The sequence below is a fragment of the Ranitomeya variabilis genome, chromosome 3, assembly GCF_051348905.1.
Source record: "Ranitomeya variabilis isolate aRanVar5 chromosome 3, aRanVar5.hap1, whole genome shotgun sequence".
Taxonomy (NCBI): domain Eukaryota; kingdom Metazoa; phylum Chordata; class Amphibia; order Anura; family Dendrobatidae; genus Ranitomeya; species Ranitomeya variabilis.
The window spans coordinates 713,310,635-713,328,407 of NC_135234.1; the positions used below are offsets into that span (position 1 = coordinate 713,310,635).

A 17,773-nucleotide genomic window follows, 5' to 3' on the forward strand; every position below is an offset into this window, starting at 1 on the left:
CTCGATTCTGATGTTCTTCCACGTCCCCCAGATCTTATGGTTAGGACGCACCCGTATGACGGGGAGGCTCGGAGCTCTTCCGGGACTCTAGCGTCGCCCCACTCCTGTTGTTACCCCCCTGTGTCTTCCTAGGTCAATTGGGTGAGACAGCCCGCCTATAACTGACTGTCCTGCCGTAGGTTTGAAGTTTGGCCTGGAGCTCTATACTTCCTCAGCGTTCCGGCCACCGGTTATGCGCCTCAGTAGGATGTTGCCTCGTCTTACAGCACGACTCCTACTGGTATTCTCCTTGTTGCGTTGATCTCGTTTCTCACTCAGCACAATAAACCTCGCTTCTTGTCCTTTCTTGGGGTACCGCCGCTATATCGTGCAGGCGCGGTCCCGTAACGTTCTCTCTGGTTGCTAAGCCTCTGTCAGGATCCCACCCCTGACAGGGACCCCTCTGAATCTTCCCCTACAACACCCTCTGCCACAAGGTGTTGCCTGCTTCCAACCCAGTCAGCTTTCTGATCTAACTTCCTGCCTAACCCCCAGTTTTACCAGATTGTGAGGAGTGGCCTAATACATAGAACCCTTAGCTCCCCCTGGAGGCCAGACTGTGAAGTATATTGGTGTCTGTGATACCTGGTCAGATGAACTCCTTCAGTGCCATCAGACGTACCATGGCCCCCCTTAGCGGCGGAGCACCAGTACTGCAACGACCAGGACTCTGGGGCGCTGCACTCCCCCCCGGTTAAATCCAGTACTCCTGGACTGGGAAGAAAACAACAATACATGTTAGCAAAAAGACATACAATTTTGAAAATGCAAGTACAAGTAAACTTTTAAACAGAGCTTCCATTTATGGGAGGTGAGGACACTTGAACGTTACAAACATGGTTAAATACTTTAAATAACAGACTATAAATAACTTTTCTTACCCAACCGGGTATTCTACTAAGTGCAAAATTTTTGAACAATAATTTAACTTTGCCTTTAAGGACGTACTCGCTGAATCCACTAAAGACCTTCTTATAAAACATAAGGCTAATCAACTTTTCTGCATTCTCCTTCTTTACATCTGCAGGACCGCCTGTCCTATCTGCTCCAGGCCTACTGCCTCTACTTTCTGTTACAGGACCGCCCCTTTCTGCCCGGGCCTACTGCCTTTCTACTACTATACACGGTATAGAACTTATCATCCATCTTTCAGTTCAGGATTACTGAGCCATCTCTGTATGGCTCCTAGGAGGACTCACTGACTAACCCCGTACGGGTTCACTTTCTGTCCTCATACTTCTATCAACATCATTAAACATTTCTCACAATCAACTAGTTAGCTACATTTAACTTCTTCTTTCAAAACATTATTGCCATTTAACCATCTTAAGGCAACACTGTTCATAAGTGCAATATGTGGACATCCCCTTTAAGAGGGGACCAAGTGTCTATGAGGTAGTGCAACTTCTCAAGCTGCAAGTCTGTTCGCAGTAAGGACTCCAGTGCTGGTTCCGAGACCAGTATCTTCACAAAGAGTCCTTTCTTTGTATAAAACCAGTAGAGAGCACCTTTAAAAAGGTGCAAACTATGTACAAAAAGTTTGTAATCATGCATTGTTCATTATTCAGCAGTTCTTTCAATGATGAATAAACAGGAAACAAAAACAAAAAGCAGAAGAAGGGATCCCGGGTAAACAAAGGGATCCCTTTAAGAGTTAACCCTAGTCGGGTTGAAGCAACAAAAACATCAGAAGGACAAACAGTTAACTATTTACATATCCATGGCATCGAGGTTTACTCTCGCTCTGGCAGCCGTAGCTCCGCATAGACCTCGCTCGGCAAGGTGATCGGCGAGATCGGGGCCTTTAAGAAGTGCTCCATACCCATGGCCCGATCCCAGGGTGTAAGGCGCCGGAGTCTATAGGTCCCAGGGAGAGGGGGTGCCGCGACGGGGCCTATCAGCAGGTCCTCTGCTGGCGGGGCAGGGTCGTTCTTCATACCTGCTTCAGATACCGTCCCTCCGGTGCCAATTTGCTCCATCTCCGCTGGGATCTGGAACGCTGGTTGCAGGGCCTTGCGCTGCGGCGTTGTCTGTTATGATCCTTAATGGTTGAGGATCACAAATTACTCCAGCAAGGTGACTAAACATAGGACAAGCTCTAGGGAGGTGGAAAACTGGACTGACCGCAAAACTGAACCTATCCAACCACACTAGAGGCAGCCGGTGAACGTGTCTAAAATCCTAGACGTCTCGAGCCAGCCTGAGGAACTAACTACCCCTAGAGAGAAAGAAAGACCTCTCTTGCCTCCAGAGAAATAATCCCCAAAAGATATAGAAGCCCCCAACAGATAATAACGGTGAGGTAAGAGGAAGGCACATACACAGGGGTGAAAGCAGATTCAGCAAAAGAGGCCCACTAATTCTAGATAGCAGAAAATAGAAAAGGGGTCTATGCGGTCAGTAAAAAACCCTTACAAAATATCCACACTGAGATTTCAAGAACCCCCACACCAACTAACGGTGTGAGGGGAGAAACTCAGTCCCCTAGAGCAACCAGCAAGTAAGAAATCACATTTTAACAAGCTGGACAAAAAACATGATGAACGCTGATAATCAGAAACTGAACAAACAAAAACTTAGCTTGTCTTGGAGAGACTGGGAGCAAGGTAGTCACCAGGAATCTGAAGAGCACTGAATACATTGATAGCAGGCAAGGAACTGAGTATCCAGGTGAGCTAAATAGGAAACCAACCAAGGATAACGAACCAGGTGATGAAGCCAACCTGCAGAAAGACAACACTACACAGTACCGCTTGTGACCACTAGAGGGAGCCCAAAAATAGAGTTCACAACAGTAACCCCCCCTTGAGGAGGGGTCACCGAACCCTCATCAAGACCCCCAGGGCGATCAGGACGAGCTGCGTGGAAGGCACAAACCAAATCGGCCGCATGAACATCAGAGGCGACAACCCAGGAATTATCCTCCTGACCATAGCCCTTCCACTTAACCAGATACTGAAGTCTCCGTCTAGAGATACGAGAATCCAAAATCTTCTCCACCACGTACTCCAATTCGCCCTCGACCAGCACCGGAGCAGGAGGCTCAACAGAAGGAACCACAGGTACCACGTACCTCCGCAACAAAGACTTATGGAACACATTATGGATGGCAAACGATGCCGGGAGATCCAAACGAAAAGACACCGGGTTAAGGATTTCCAAGATCTTATAAGGACCGATGAAGCGAGGCTTAAACTTAGGAGATGAAACCTTCATAGGAACATACCGAGAAGACAGCCACACCAAATCCCCAACACAAAGTCGGGGACCCACACCGCGGCGGCGGTTGGCAAAGCGCTGAGCCCTCTCCTGTGACAATTTCAGATTGTCCACCACATGGCTCCAAATCTGCTGCAACCTATCCACCACAGAATCCACCCCAGGACAGTCAGAAGACTCAACCTGACCCGAGGAAAAACGAGGATGGAAACCAGAATTGCAGAAAAAAGGCGAAACCAAGGTAGCAGAACTAGCCCGATTATTAAGGGCAAACTCGGCCAATGGCAAAAAAGTCACCCAATCATCCTGATCAGCGGAAACAAAACATCTCAAATAACTCTCCAACGTCTGATTAGTTCGCTCGGTTTGGCCATTAGTCTGAGGATGGAAGGCCGACGAAAAAGACAAATCAATGCCCATCTTAGCACAAAAAGTTCGCCAAAACCTGGACACAAACTGGGATCCTCTATCAGACACAATATTTTCAGGAATGCCGTGCAAGCGAACCACATTCTGAAAAAATAGAGGAACCAAATCGGAGGAGGAAGGCAGCTTAGGCAAGGGCACCAAATGGACCATCTTGGAAAAACGATCACACACCACCCAGATGACAGACATTTTCTGAGATACTGGCAGATCCGAAATAAAATCCATGGAAATGTGCGTCCAAGGCCTTTTCGGGACAGGCAAAGGCAAAAGCAAACCGCTGGCACGAGAACAGCAAGGCTTAGCCCAAGCACAAATCCCACAAGACTGCACAAAGGAACGCACATCCCGCGACAAGGAAGGCCACCAGAAGGACCTAGCCACCAAATCTCTGGTACCAAAAATCCCAGGATGACCCGCCAACACCGAAGAATGAACCTCGGAAATAACTCTGCTGGTCCATCTATCCGGGACAAACAGTCTCTGTGGTGGACAACGGTCAGGTCTATCCGCCTGAAATTTCTGCAGCACTCGTCGCAAATCTGGAGAAATGGCAGACAAAATCACTCCCTCTCTGAGAATACCAGCCGGCTCAGAAACTCCCGGAGAGACAGGCACAAAACTCCTAGAAAGTGCATCAGCTTTCACGTTCTTTGAACCAGACAGGTACGAGACCACGAAGTTGAAACGGGAGAAAAACAACGACCAACGAGCCTGTCTAGGATTCTGGCGCTTGGCAGACTCGAGGTAAATCAGATTTTTGTGATCAGTCAGGACCACCACACGATGTTTAGCTCCTTCGAGCCAATGTCGCCACTCCTCAAATGCCCACTTCATAGCCAACAACTCCCGATTACCAACATCATAATTTCGCTCGGCAGGCGAAAACTTTCTTGAAAAGAAAGCACACGGCTTCATCACAGAGCCCTCAGAGCTTCTCTGCGACAAAGCAGCCCCTGCTCCAATCTCGGAAGCATCAACCTCGACCTGGAAGGGGAGAGAGACATCTGGCTGACATAAGACTGGAGCTGAAGAAAATCGGTGCTTAAGCTCCCGAAAGGCCTCCACGGCCGCAGGAGACCAATTAGTCACATCAAAGCCCTTCTTGGTCAAATCCGTCAAAGGTTTAACCACACTAGAAAAATTAGCGATGAAACGACGGTAAAAATTAGCAAAACCCAAGAACTTCTGAAGACTCTTAACAGACGTGGGCTGAGTCCAGTCATGAATAGCCTGGACCTTGACTGGGTCCATCTCCACAGTAGAAGGAGAAAAAATAAAACCCAAAAAGGAGACCTTCTGTACTCCGAAGAGGCATTTTGAGCCCTTCACAAATAAAGCATTAGCACGCAGGACCTGAAACACCATCCTGACCTGCTTCACATGGGACTCCCAATCATCAGAAAAAACCAAAATGTCATCCAGATAAACAATCATAAATTTATCCAGATATTCTCGGAAAATGTCATGCATGAAGGACTGAAACACAGAAGGAGCATTAGAGAGTCCAAAAGGCATCACCAAGTACTCAAAATGGCCTTCGGGCGTATTAAATGCTGTTCTCCATTCATCTCCCTGCTTAATGCGCACAAGATTATACGCACCACGGAGATCTATCTTGGTGAACCAACTGGCACCCTTAATCCGAGCAAACAAATCAGACAATAGTGGCAAAGGATACTGAAATTTGACTGTGATTTTATTCAGAAGGCGATAATCTATACACGGTCTCAAAGAACCGTCCTTCTTGGCCACAAAAAAGAATCCTGCACCAAGAGGGGAAGAGGATGGGCGAATATGTCCCTTCTCCAAAGATTCCTTTATATAACTCCGCATCGCAGCATGCTCTGGTATAGACAAATTAAAAAGTCGTCCCTTAGGGAATTTACTACCAGGAATTAAATTTATAGCACAGTCACAATCCCTATGAGGGGGCAGGGCACTGGACCTGGGCTCATCAAATACATCCTGGTAGTCAGACAAAAACTCAGGGACCACAGAAGGAGTGGAAGAAGCAATAGACACCAATGGAGTATCGCCATGAATTCCCTGACAACCCCAACTAGACACAGACATAGCTTTCCAATCTAAAACTGGATTATGAGCCTGCAGCCATGGCAGACCCAAAACGACAACATCATGTAAATTATGCAGAACAAGAAAGCGAATCACCTCCTGATGAACGGGAGTCATGCACATGGTCATTTGCGTCCAATACTGAGGTTTATTCTCAGCCAATGGCGTAGCATCAATTCCCCTCAGAGGAATAGGAAATTCCAAAGGCTCCAGGACAAAACCACAGCGCCTGGCAAATGACAAATCCATCAGATTCAGGGCAGCACCCGAATCCACAAAGGCCATAACCGAGTAGGACGACAAAGAACAAATCAAAGTAACAGACAAAATAAATTTAGGCTGTATAGTACCAATGGTGACAGGTTTAGCAACCTTTTTTAAGCGTTTAGAGCATGCTGAGATAACATGAGCAGAATCACCACAGTAAAAGCACAACCCATTTTGACGTCTATGACTTTGTCGCTCAATTCTGGTCAGAGTTCGATCACATTGCATAGACTCAGGTCCCTGTTCAGAAAATACCGCCAAAGGATGAGCAGATTTGCGCTCCCGCAAACGCCGATCAACCTGAATGGCTAAAGCCATAGAATCACTCAGACTTGTAGGGGTGGGGAACCCAACCATAACATCCTTAATGGCTTCAGAAAGACCTTCTCTGAAATTTGCAGCCAGGGCACACTCATTCCATTGAGTAAGCACTGACCATTTCCGAAATTTTTGACAATACACCTCTGCTTCATCCTGCCCTTGAGAGAGGGCCAGCAACGCTTTTTCTGCCTGATTCTCAAGATTAGGCTCCTCATAAAGCAATCCAAGAGCCAGAAAAAACGCATCCACATTAAGCAATGCAGGATCTCCTGGCGCCAGAGAGAAAGCCCAATCCTGCGGGTCGCCACGCAACAAGGAGATAACAATTTTTACTTGCTGAGCGGAATCACCAGAGGAACGAGGTCTCAGAGATAGAAATAACTTACAATTATTCTTAAAATTCTGAAACCTAGATCTATCTCCAGAAAACAACTCAGGAATGGGTATCTTTGGTTCTGACATAGGGCTATGAATAACAAAATCCTGAATACTTTGCACCCGTGCAGCAAGATGATCCACACTAGAAGTCAGAGTCTGAACATCCATGTCTGCAGCTGAGCTCAAGACCACTCAGAGTTCAAGGGGATGAAAGAAGCTAGACAGACTGCAGCACAAAAAAAAAAAAAAATGTACTCAGGTCTTCTTTTAATCCCACTTCTGTGATGCATAAAACACTTTTTGGCCGCTAGACTGTTATGATCCTTAGTGGTTGAGGATCACAAATTACTCCAGCAAGGTGACTAAACATAGGACAAGCTCTAGGGAGGTGGAAAACTGGACTGACCGCAAAACTGAACCTATCCAACCACACTAGAGGCAGCCGGTGAACGTGTCTAAAATCCTAGACATCTCGAGCCAGCCTGAGGAACTAACTACCCCTAGAGAGAAAGAAAGACCTCTCTTGCCTCCAGAGAAATAATCCCCAAAAGATATAGAAGCCCCCAACAGATAATAACGGTGAGGTAAGAGGAAGGCACATACACAGGGGTGAAAGCAGATTCAGCAAAAGAGGCCCACTAATTCTAGATAGCAGAAAATAGAAAAGGGGTCTATGCGGTCAGTAAAAAACCCTTACAAAATATCCACACTGAGATTTCAAGAACCCCCACACCAACTAACGGTGTGAGGGGAGAAACTCAGTCCCCTAGAGCAACCAGCAAGTAAGAAATCACATTTTAACAAGCTGGACAAAAAACATGATGAACGCTGATAATCAGAAACTGAACAAACAAAAACTTAGCTTGTCTTGGAGAGACTGGGAGCAAGGTAGTCACCAGGAATCTGAAGAGCACTGAATAAATTGATAGCAGGCAAGGAACTGAGTATCCAGGTGAGCTAAATAGGAAACCAACCAAGGATAACGAACCAGGTGATGAAGCCAACCTGCAGAAAGACAACACTACACAGTACCGCTTGTGACCACTAGAGGGAGCCCAAAAATAGAGTTCACAACAGTTGTCCTCTCCGTTCGCAGCATCTCGCTTTTCGGCAGGGCACTGCTTTCTGGCTTTGGAGCGCTGGAACTTCTTTCTTGCTCCGGACCAGACGAAGCTGCCGACAGATGTCTGGTGAGGCTCCCGATGATGGTCTTCTTCCACCCGGCCTCAGTGCTCAGCTGCGTCCGCAGGAGTTGGTGGATCAGCTCGTCCGCTCCGGTCTGCAGGAGGTCAGCGTCAACTGTGGAGATCTGGCTGCGGTGCCTCTCCGGGTAGCTGGGGGAGTCCTCGGCTCCGACCCCACGCTCCGGCTCCGGGCGGCTGGCCATGGCGTCCTCCATGTGGCTCGCTCCTTCTTCCCTGTCCTTTTCCCGCTCTCTCCTTCGTGGGCGGTTTCGTTTTCTCTGTCTCCGCCCACCATTGAGAATCAGGAGGCGGATCTCGGCTGCTGACGGACACGTCCTCACGGTGCAGAAATATTTAGACTGGGCGGCCATTGTCTTTCGCGCTCTCCAGCCTGTTTACGCCCACTTCCACGCCCCTCTTCTTCTCCTGCGCTCTCCTCAGCGCTGTAATGGCGGCGGATTTTGGCGGCAAGTGGCACAGCACAGTCTTTGCAATAAGTCACAGTCCAAGTATAATAAATCACAGTTCCAAGGCACACATGACCCGATTTTTTCAGGCTTAAGTAGATCCTGTTCGTGACGCCAAGTTTGCAGCGCCCCCACTGTCGCAGGGCCGAGGGGTACCCGGTACCGGGCCTCTGAGTCTCTGTTCTGGGGTTGTCACGGTGGCTAGACCCGGTCCGTGACCCTGCTGAGGGGCGTACAATGATAGGTGTGCGTGATGGTGATGATGTTGTGATGGTGCGGTGCAGGTTGCAGTAAATAACGAGGACACCAGATTGCAGTCTCTTTACCTCTTTACTGAAGGCTTCAGGATCCTCAATCCGGAATACGGTTAACCGGGCTGCGCAAGCCTGGCCGGTCCGATGGCACCTCCAGAGCTCCCTTTGCAGGTGGAAATCTGTGCCTACCTTCTAGCGCTTGTGTGTTGTAGTCCTTCCCTGCTAAGCACCACGGGATAGTCCTCACAACTGTTGTGTCTGTTTCTCGTGTTCCCTCACAACTCGATTCTGATGTTCTTCCACGTCCCCCAGATCTTATGGTTAGGACGCACCCGTATGACGGGGAGGCTCGGAGCGCTTCCGGGACTCTAGCGTCGCCCCACTCCTGTTGTTACCCCCCTGTGTCTTCCTAGGTCAATTGGGTGAGACAGCCCGCCTATAACTGACTGTCCTGCCGTAGGTTTGAAGTTTGGCCTGGAGCTCTATACTTCATCGGCGTTCCGGCCACCGGTTATGCGCCTCAGTAGCATGTTGCCTCGTCTTACAGCACGACTCCTACTGGTATTCTCCTTGTTGCGTTGATCTCATTTCTCACTCAGCACAATAAACCTCGCTTCTTGTCCTTTCTTGGGGTACCGCCGCTATATCGTGCAGGCGCGGTCCCGTAACGTTCTCTCTGGTTGCTAGGCCTCTGTCAGGATCCCACCCCTGACAGGGACCCCTCTGAATCTTCCCCTACAACACCCTCTGCCACAAGGTGTTGCCTGGTTCCAACCCAGTCAGCTTTCTGATCTAACTTCCTGCCTAACCCCCAGTTTTACCAGATTGTGAGGAGTGGCCTAATACATAGAACCCTTAGCTCCCCCTGGAGGCCAGACTGTGAAGTGTATTGGTGTCTGTGATACCTGGTCAGATGAACTCCTTCAGTGCCATCAGACGTACCATGGCCCCCCTTAGCGGCGGAGCACCAGTACTGCAACGACCAGGACTCTGGGGCGCTGCACAACCTCTGCAGCCACCATAATTTTTCCTGTTTTTGCATGAGCTGAACCCGCATTGACCAAATGATCGCTAAAGTGGCCGTCATTAGAGAAGAAGTTGGCTTTATCAGAAGACCTATGAAAGATTTTCAAGGAATATTTTGGCGCCAATTCATCAAGACTAGTTTAGCACATGCCCGTCTGGCTGGAGTCGAAGGCGCCAAATTCATTAAGAAGGACACGCCACTTAATGAATCCAACACATATTGTTAGTGGCATGCACCTCAGAGACTGAAGTAGCATTTCTGGAGGACAAAACGCCAACGCTTTTGATGAATTTGACGGACGGTGCGGCCACGCTCCATCTTGCACCATCCCCTGCTCCTCACATTTTGGTAGAGCCGATTCAAAATGGCGTCAACACAGTTGAATTTACAATTTTGTTTTACACGACCCCCTTTGCTGTGCAAAAATTTTGCAGCTTTTCAAAGTTTTTACTCTAGTTTTCTGGCATAAAAGCTAAAGGCTTTGATGAATCGGCTCCTATGTATTTTGGAAGTGATAGATAAGTGATTATTTTTAGTTTTCCATAGATTCTAGTGTCTTTTCTAGACAAGATTATCTTCTGGAGAGAAACAAGATGTGGTGTCAGTCTGTTTTTGTTTTTTTAAGCATGACATGGTTTATTTGGTATTTTCAAGTTCTAGCTCTACTGACAGCTACATAGAGCTCGCTCACACCACTGTATTAATCGGGCAAGGGCTATTCGATTGTTTATCGATAGCATTTGGACCACAAGAGCTGCGATTTCACTAGGAAATCGGACGAGACTCGCCCATCCAAGTCTATGGGTGTGTGGAAATCATTGAACTGAACTCGGATGACATCCCAGTTCAGGCCAATTTCTGCGGACTCACACGATGGAGAAGATGGAGAAATTTTGACCTCCATCTTCTCCTTACAGAGTGTTCCGATTCTCTTATCCGAGAGAATCGGATGACACTTTGCTGACACTCTGGTCAAACTCTGATCAGTTTAATCGGAGTGTCATTAGCATAATTGGCCTGATTATTACGGTTCAGAGGATCTATGGTTGTGTGATCTCAGGCTTATCAGGTCAGGAATACATTATATACGGTAGTTCTCATGTATGGAGGGGCATTGCCAGAGCAGTGTATCCAGATCAGGAAAAAAGTTATCAAATCAACTCAATGTGTGTGTTGACCTTCTCTTTCTGATGTGGTAAAGCATCTGTCTGGCCAATTCTTAGGGCACCCAATGCATTTATCATAGAATTTACATGTGCCAATCTTTTACACAGTTTACTATTAGTTATGTAGTTATGAGTTTTCTAACCTCCATAGACTTCCATGGAGGGAGAATGACCACTTCTCCATTCAGTCACCTTCCTGGATGCACAAGCAGCCTAGAGATGCCAAACAGGGATCAGAAGACCTTGTTCTTTTAGTAGTCGGGGGTCTCAGTGATAGGAGGACCACTACCTATCAGATGCTATATCATGTGGCTACACCATGGTTTCCGGATGGAAAAAAAAAATCAAACGTTGGAATTGAAAACTCCTTTTTCTTCATGGAATTTAAATAAATTCAATCTGGTACATAGGATCTGCAATCTCACTCAGGTTCTGACACGATAATGTCCTCGAAGGAGCAGAAAAAGAAAAGTCTATCTGAATCAGATCACTCATGCTTGGCTTGTTGAGGCAGTCGTATTTTCAGTCAACGGACAGCACACCGATCCAATAATAAACAGGGCACCAATGATATTTTCCCACAGGCAGCCAGTTAATTCATGTGCTATGCTGGTGGGCACACAAAGACATTAATGTCCACAATTTGCGGACATGACTGGCCCAAGTTTTAGTGCAACTGTCTGAGCCCAACCTTGCTGTAAGGACAGGGGCAGGTGGCTAGAGAGTCTCTCATCCAAGAGAATTGCATCAATTATGCAAATCACACTCTGATCAGCATTTAATCAGAGTGTGATCATAGATAGAGAAAAAAAATGTGTCCATATTCTCCTTTGTCAGTCCATGGAAATCGGACTCCACTCAGATGTCATCCAAGTGCAGTCCAATGTTTTCCATAGACTTATTGACTTGCATGGCCAAGTGTAATCTAAATATTAGATCAAACTCAGGCATGCTTCATTTTTTTTCCAGACATACTCTGTTCGAGGAAACAATATTGGACATATTTACGGCCTCATAGCATAACATTGGTTTTGGTAAGATTCGATGTTTTGTCGAATCACACTCGGACTGATAATGTAATCGTGTGCACGAGCCCTTAGGGCTCATTTCCACTGGCGAGGAAAACGGACGAGTGCAATCTGATAAAAAATCGGATTGCACTCGGACCAATGTTATTCAATAGTTGTCTTTTCATTTGCGATTTTTTTCTCAGCCGAAATCGGACTGAGCAAAAAATCGCAGCATGCTGCGATTTGCTGCGAGTCTCGGACAAGACTCACCAATGTAAGTCAATGGGTGCGAGAAAAAAAACGGACGGAATACAGACCATCCGTATTCCGTCCGTTTTTTAAGGAAGCATCACCATTCTGTGGCCTAGAACACTGTCCATGGTCCTGTAAATGATTGTATAAAAATAGTTGCAGAGAAAAAAAACGGATTGCATACGGATGTCATACGGATGTAAAATGGATAGTGCGATTAAAAATCGCATTGCACTCGCATTACACTCGCATGACAATCGCATGACAATCGCATACGCTACATCCCTTTTTTCGGTCCAGATTACGGACCGATTTGTCTCTCGCCAGTGGAAATGAGCCCTTAGGGTAACTGTGGACTGGGCATCCCAAGTCTGGCACTAGTATTGTACCTTTGGCCTTTTGGCAGCAGGGTTTTTTTCAGACAATCCTAAATCTTAAATCTGAATTTCAAAGAGCAGCCACAAGGAATATGAGGCGGCTTCAGGCAGATTTCAGTCCCAGTCATCCTTATCATGATCGCCCTGCAGTCAGTACATCCCAAGCATGCAATAACTCAGAAGCCTTCATTTCCATTTCCGCCGTCCATTACCCTTTAATTAGCTGTCGTCTGTTGAGTTTTTCTTGTATTGCACAATTTGTAAACTTATAAAAAAATGAAAGAAGCAAAAAATAAAATAACATAAGGAACGTACCGCAAAAACGTGTCATCAAAACGTATTAAGGTATTAAATAAAGGTTTGGGGGTTTTTTTTATTCCACATTGGTGAGATTAGCTGACAACATTAAAGGGAATCTGTCAGCCAAAAAATGGTATTTACCTGCAGCCATAGTGCTAATATGCCGGTAAATACCCTTCTAAATATGTTCAGGTGTCTCTCGATGGTGGGAAGCGAGAGGCTGCAGGGAAGATATCCTTCATTTTCTCCCTACAGCTGCACTTCCAATTAGACGGCTGCATATGCCTAAAATGCTATTGACCATTATGGATGGCTGCGGGTAGATACACTTTTTTTTTTAACTGACAGGCTAATAATATTACTTGTTGAGCATTGTTTGCAGAGATCACACTTTCCCTGTCTTCTAGGACATTCCTTCTCGTTCTGGAGTCAGACTTGTCATCCCCAGTCGCTGTAATTGCATGTTGCCTAGAGAGCCAAAGAATGTAAGCAGACGGTTTAGTTGGGTGCACAAACTTTTGCAAAACTCTAGAAACACAGAAGGAAGGAATATGACGAAGTGTGGAAGTTGTTGATGAGTCTGCAGATAAAACATCATCATTGGTAAAGGAAAGTTCTACAGCGCACTTAGGAAGATGAAACTTAGGGCAAATACTTGCTGCATACAAATATACACCTAGAATTTGAGTTTATTCCTTCACATTTTCAAGATCTCTGCTTGCTGTGAGTAAATAGTAACCTACATTTTTTGCATTCTACAGTACAGTATATATATATATATATCTATAAAACCTGTCCTGCTGTCCTGAACAAATGCTGCAAACACAACTCTGTTTAGCTATTAGGCTATGTTCACATGTTGCGTTTTTGCTGCTTATTTATGCAAATCAAATGCTGTGTTTTACAATACCAGCAAACGCACACATTGTTTTTTTTCCTGACTAAATTGGAAAACTGTTGCGTTTTTTATAACTGCAGCATGTCAATTCTTTCAGCGTTTTTGCAGCATTTTTTCACCCATAGAAAGCTATAAGTAAGAGTAAAAACACAACCAATAATGCATAGCACGGACAAAAAGCATGTCGCACACATGTACACTGATGACATCAGTATGTCATCAGTGTGACACATACCGGTGCTTGGAAAAAAGCGGTACGATTCGCGATGATCCCAGGCGCCGGATGCTGAAGGCAGAATTCATCATTAATATTTCACGAATGCGTTCATTCCTCAACCAAGAATCTGCAAAAACCCTAGTCCATGCACTCATCATCTCCCGCCTTGACTACTGCAACCTCCTGCTCTGTGGCCTCCCCTCAAACACTCTCGCCCCCCTCCAATCTATTCTAAACTCTGCTGCCCGACTAATCCACCTGTCCTCTCGCTATTCCCCAGCCTCTCCCCTCTGTCAATCCCTTCACTGGCTCCCCATTGCCCAGAGACTCCAGTACAAAAGCCTAACCATGACATACAAAGCCATCCACAACCTGTCTCCTCCATACATCTGTGACCTCGTCTCCCGGTACTTACGTACACGCAACCTCCGATCCTCACAAGATCTCCTTCTCTACTCCCCTCTTATCTCCTCTTCCCACAATCGTATACAAGATTTCTCTCACGTATCACCCCTACTCTGGAACTCTCTACCACAACACATCAGACTCTCGCCTACCATCGAAACCTTCAAAAAGAACCTGAAGACCCACCTCTTCCAGCAAGCCTACAACCTGCAGTAACCACCGATCGACCAAACCACTGCACGACCAGCTCTACCCTCACCTACTGTATCCTCACCCATCCCTTGTAGATTGTGAGCCTTCGCGGGCAGGGTCCTCTCTCCTCCTGTACCAGTTATGACTTGTATTGTTTAAGATTATTGTACTTGTTTTTATTATGTATACCCTTCCTCACATGTAAAGCGCCATGGAATAAATGGCGCTATAACAGTAAATAATAATAATAATAATTGTCACCTGGTCTCCCTGAGATTAGCGCGATGAGGCGACAATGATGGGAGTTGTATTCAGCACCCGCTGTGTCCCTCCTTTGTAAATTTAAGACATGAAAAAAATGGCGTGGGCTCCCGTGCAATTTTCATAACCAGCAGAGGGAAAGCTGATGTCTGGGGGCTGATGTTAATAATCTGGGAAAGGGGACAATATCCCAAAAGGATCTCAGGCTATTAAGCGCCGGTTAAATGCCGCTGTCAGCTAGTTAATAGCGGCGGGTGAATTGCGATTTCACCCGCCGCTATTGCGGGCACATGTCAGCTGTTGAAAACAGCTGACATGTCCCGGCTTTGATGCGGGCTCAGCGCTGGAGCCCTGCATCAAAGAGGGGGATCTGACCTTGGACGTACTATCCCGACCGAGGTCAGAAAGAGGTTAAAAAAAGTTTTAAAAAATAAAATTTTAGATCACCCCCATTTCTTGATTCAAATATAAAAAAAATAGAAAATACACTCATTTGTTATTGCCGCATTTGTAAAATTCTGATTTGTGAAAATATCGAATGAATTAAGCCATAAGGTAAAAGCTGTAAAGAAAAAAAACGCTAACCGGTATTGCCATTTTTAGGTAAACAGTCTTTCCCTAAAAAATAGTAATAAAATACGTTGCATGTACCTAAAATTGGTATGAGTAAAAACATAAGCTCGCCATGCAACAAAACAAGCCCTAATACAGGTCCACTGACAAAAAAAATGTAAAAAGTTGCAGATCTCAGAAAATAGTGAAGCGAAATATTTCTGACTTTTTTCTCACCATCAAAATATAAAAATCACTTTTGCAAATTTGGTATCACTGGCCTGAAGAATCGTGCAACCAGGTCATTTTATTTTTTACCCTACAGTGAACACAATTTAAACAATGGCGGAATTGCATTTTTTTTTCACCATTTTTGCCAAACTTGGAATTTATTTTCTTGTTTTTCATTAAATTATTTGGGAAAATAAATAGTGTAATTCAACACTACAGCAAGTCTCATGTAAAACCAATCCCTCAATATGAATAAAACATGATGGAAAAATATAGAAAAAAAACTTACGGCAAAAAAAAGAAATAATTTTATCATGAAAGGCTTATTTTTTAAAGAAATCCTCGTCAAAGCCTTTAACTTGCAGTCGATTGACCAAATATATATTTTATGTTAATATTACTAGGAAATTTTGCTGGAAAATAAAATAAAAGTGAGTGTGGACAAGGGTACACTGGTCATTTTGGTAAACAATTGGACATCAGCAACCCCCACTTTTTCACGACAGTGAAAAACATACATTAGTTTAGTAAATATTTCCCAGTGACCATCAATAGTTCCGGAACATTTCCACCAAATAGAAAAGAATAAGAATGGAGTTTCTCTGTAGGTTGAAATACATCAAAGCCTTGAAGGGCTCAGCTTGAAAAGACTGGAAATATCCTTAAGTTCTTATCTTGTCTCTGCTCGAGGGAAGCCATAAATTCCACAAGCTTATTGCATTATTCTCCTGGTTACTCAGTGTAATGACCAAATGTTTTTATTGCCATATAATCACAACCCTACCGACAAAGACCTCACTGGTGTCTCTAAATAAAGTCTGTCCTGTTCTGTACTAGACACTGTGAAAAATATAAGTAAAACCATTAATATGATGGGACATTGTATGGTTCACAAAATCCCAAAACTTTAGGTCAGCAATTTTATTTAAATATTTTTTTGTATTTCTTTTTATTTCCACATAGGAAAAGAAGGCATCTTGAGGTGTCATCCTGACCTGGCCGGAAGAGAATTGACAAGTGGGACCTTAACAATGGAGTCACAGCAGGAGCAAAGACAAGCAGGGCTCACATCCTTAAATTCTAGGGAAAGAGAGAGGATGACTCTTCTGAACGGCCAATACAAGCAGAAGTTTGGGTTTCCTTTTGTTATATGTGCGAAAATGGCAGACAAAGAGAAAATCATGGAAGAATTGACCGGTCGTCTTCGGAACGCTCCATCGGAAGAACTTCACAAGGGGATTGATGAGGTTAAAAAGATTTGTCACTTGAGGTTGCAAGACATAGTATGCAAAGGTTCTTCCTTGCCCACAAAACTGTGATAACTGGAAAACTTCAATGTACATATGAGCATAATTAAGAAATATCTAAGGGCATGTGACCTCGTAATGAAAGAACTCACTGTAAATCTTGTGTTTTACTAAAGACATGACATCGTAATTACGTGATTAGAGGAATTTCCATGTTGTTTCAGTTCTAAATGTAAAATAAAATACTATTTAAATTGGCTTTTTAATCCTTAGTGAATTTTTGACATCTCGGATGAGTACAGAAGACGTTCTGATACTTTAGTGAATTCTTGTCACTGCAGACTACAGAACCATAGGTGTTCGTTGTGGCATCATATGTATCTAACCAACACTCCATTAGAGACATTTTGTGCCTGATTTATTATTGTATTTTCACCAGTTTGTTGTTGAATTTTTGGTATTTTGCTCCTTTTTTATATTGCACCAAATTCATGTTTCCACTTGTGCTCTTTTTATAAGACTCTTTTTTACATGTTTACATCTTTGTTTTTTTTTTTTAGCTCACCACCATGGGCAAGGTTTAACGTTTTCATTTGTTTTTGCCTGATCCAACATTTGTAGCAAATGTACTCCAGTCTAGAGATGAGCGAACCTTTCAAGGTTTAGTCTCAGATCGTCAAACATCCCGATGTTCGCCGAACAGTTCATCGAACGTACCAGAACCCCATTGAATTCAATGGAAGGCAAAACCAAACGCATTGGGGTCATTCCATGTCAAGTGGACCAGTGGTCCCCACTCGACCTTCTCCGATTTTGCTGAAAATTTATAAGGATGTACATGTATGTTTGAAAAGAGGTTCTGTAAATTTTTAGGGCCAGATCTCAAATACATTGGGCACTGTTGACCTTTCACTGGAGGTTCCACCAAGCCTGCGGCTTCAGCTAAGAGGATTTTGCAAACTTTGGCACATAGCCATTAGAGTTCTATACTGGCTATGATGCTGAAA

At 44.9% G+C, this 17,773-nt stretch overlaps 1 protein-coding gene across 1 annotated transcript in view; it reads left to right on the forward strand.

Moving 5' to 3' along the window:
* URAD (ureidoimidazoline (2-oxo-4-hydroxy-4-carboxy-5-) decarboxylase) overlaps positions 1–17,019 on the forward strand; it is a 37,815-nt gene extending 20,796 nt beyond the window's left edge. Inside the window, exon 2 of the mRNA XM_077299825.1 lies at positions 16,483–17,019. Coding sequence (XP_077155940.1) covers positions 16,483–16,838 — 356 coding nt within the window. The 3' untranslated portion in view covers positions 16,839–17,019. The remainder of the gene's footprint in view (positions 1–16,482) is intronic.
* The last annotated feature ends 754 nt before the right edge of the window (positions 17,020–17,773 follow it).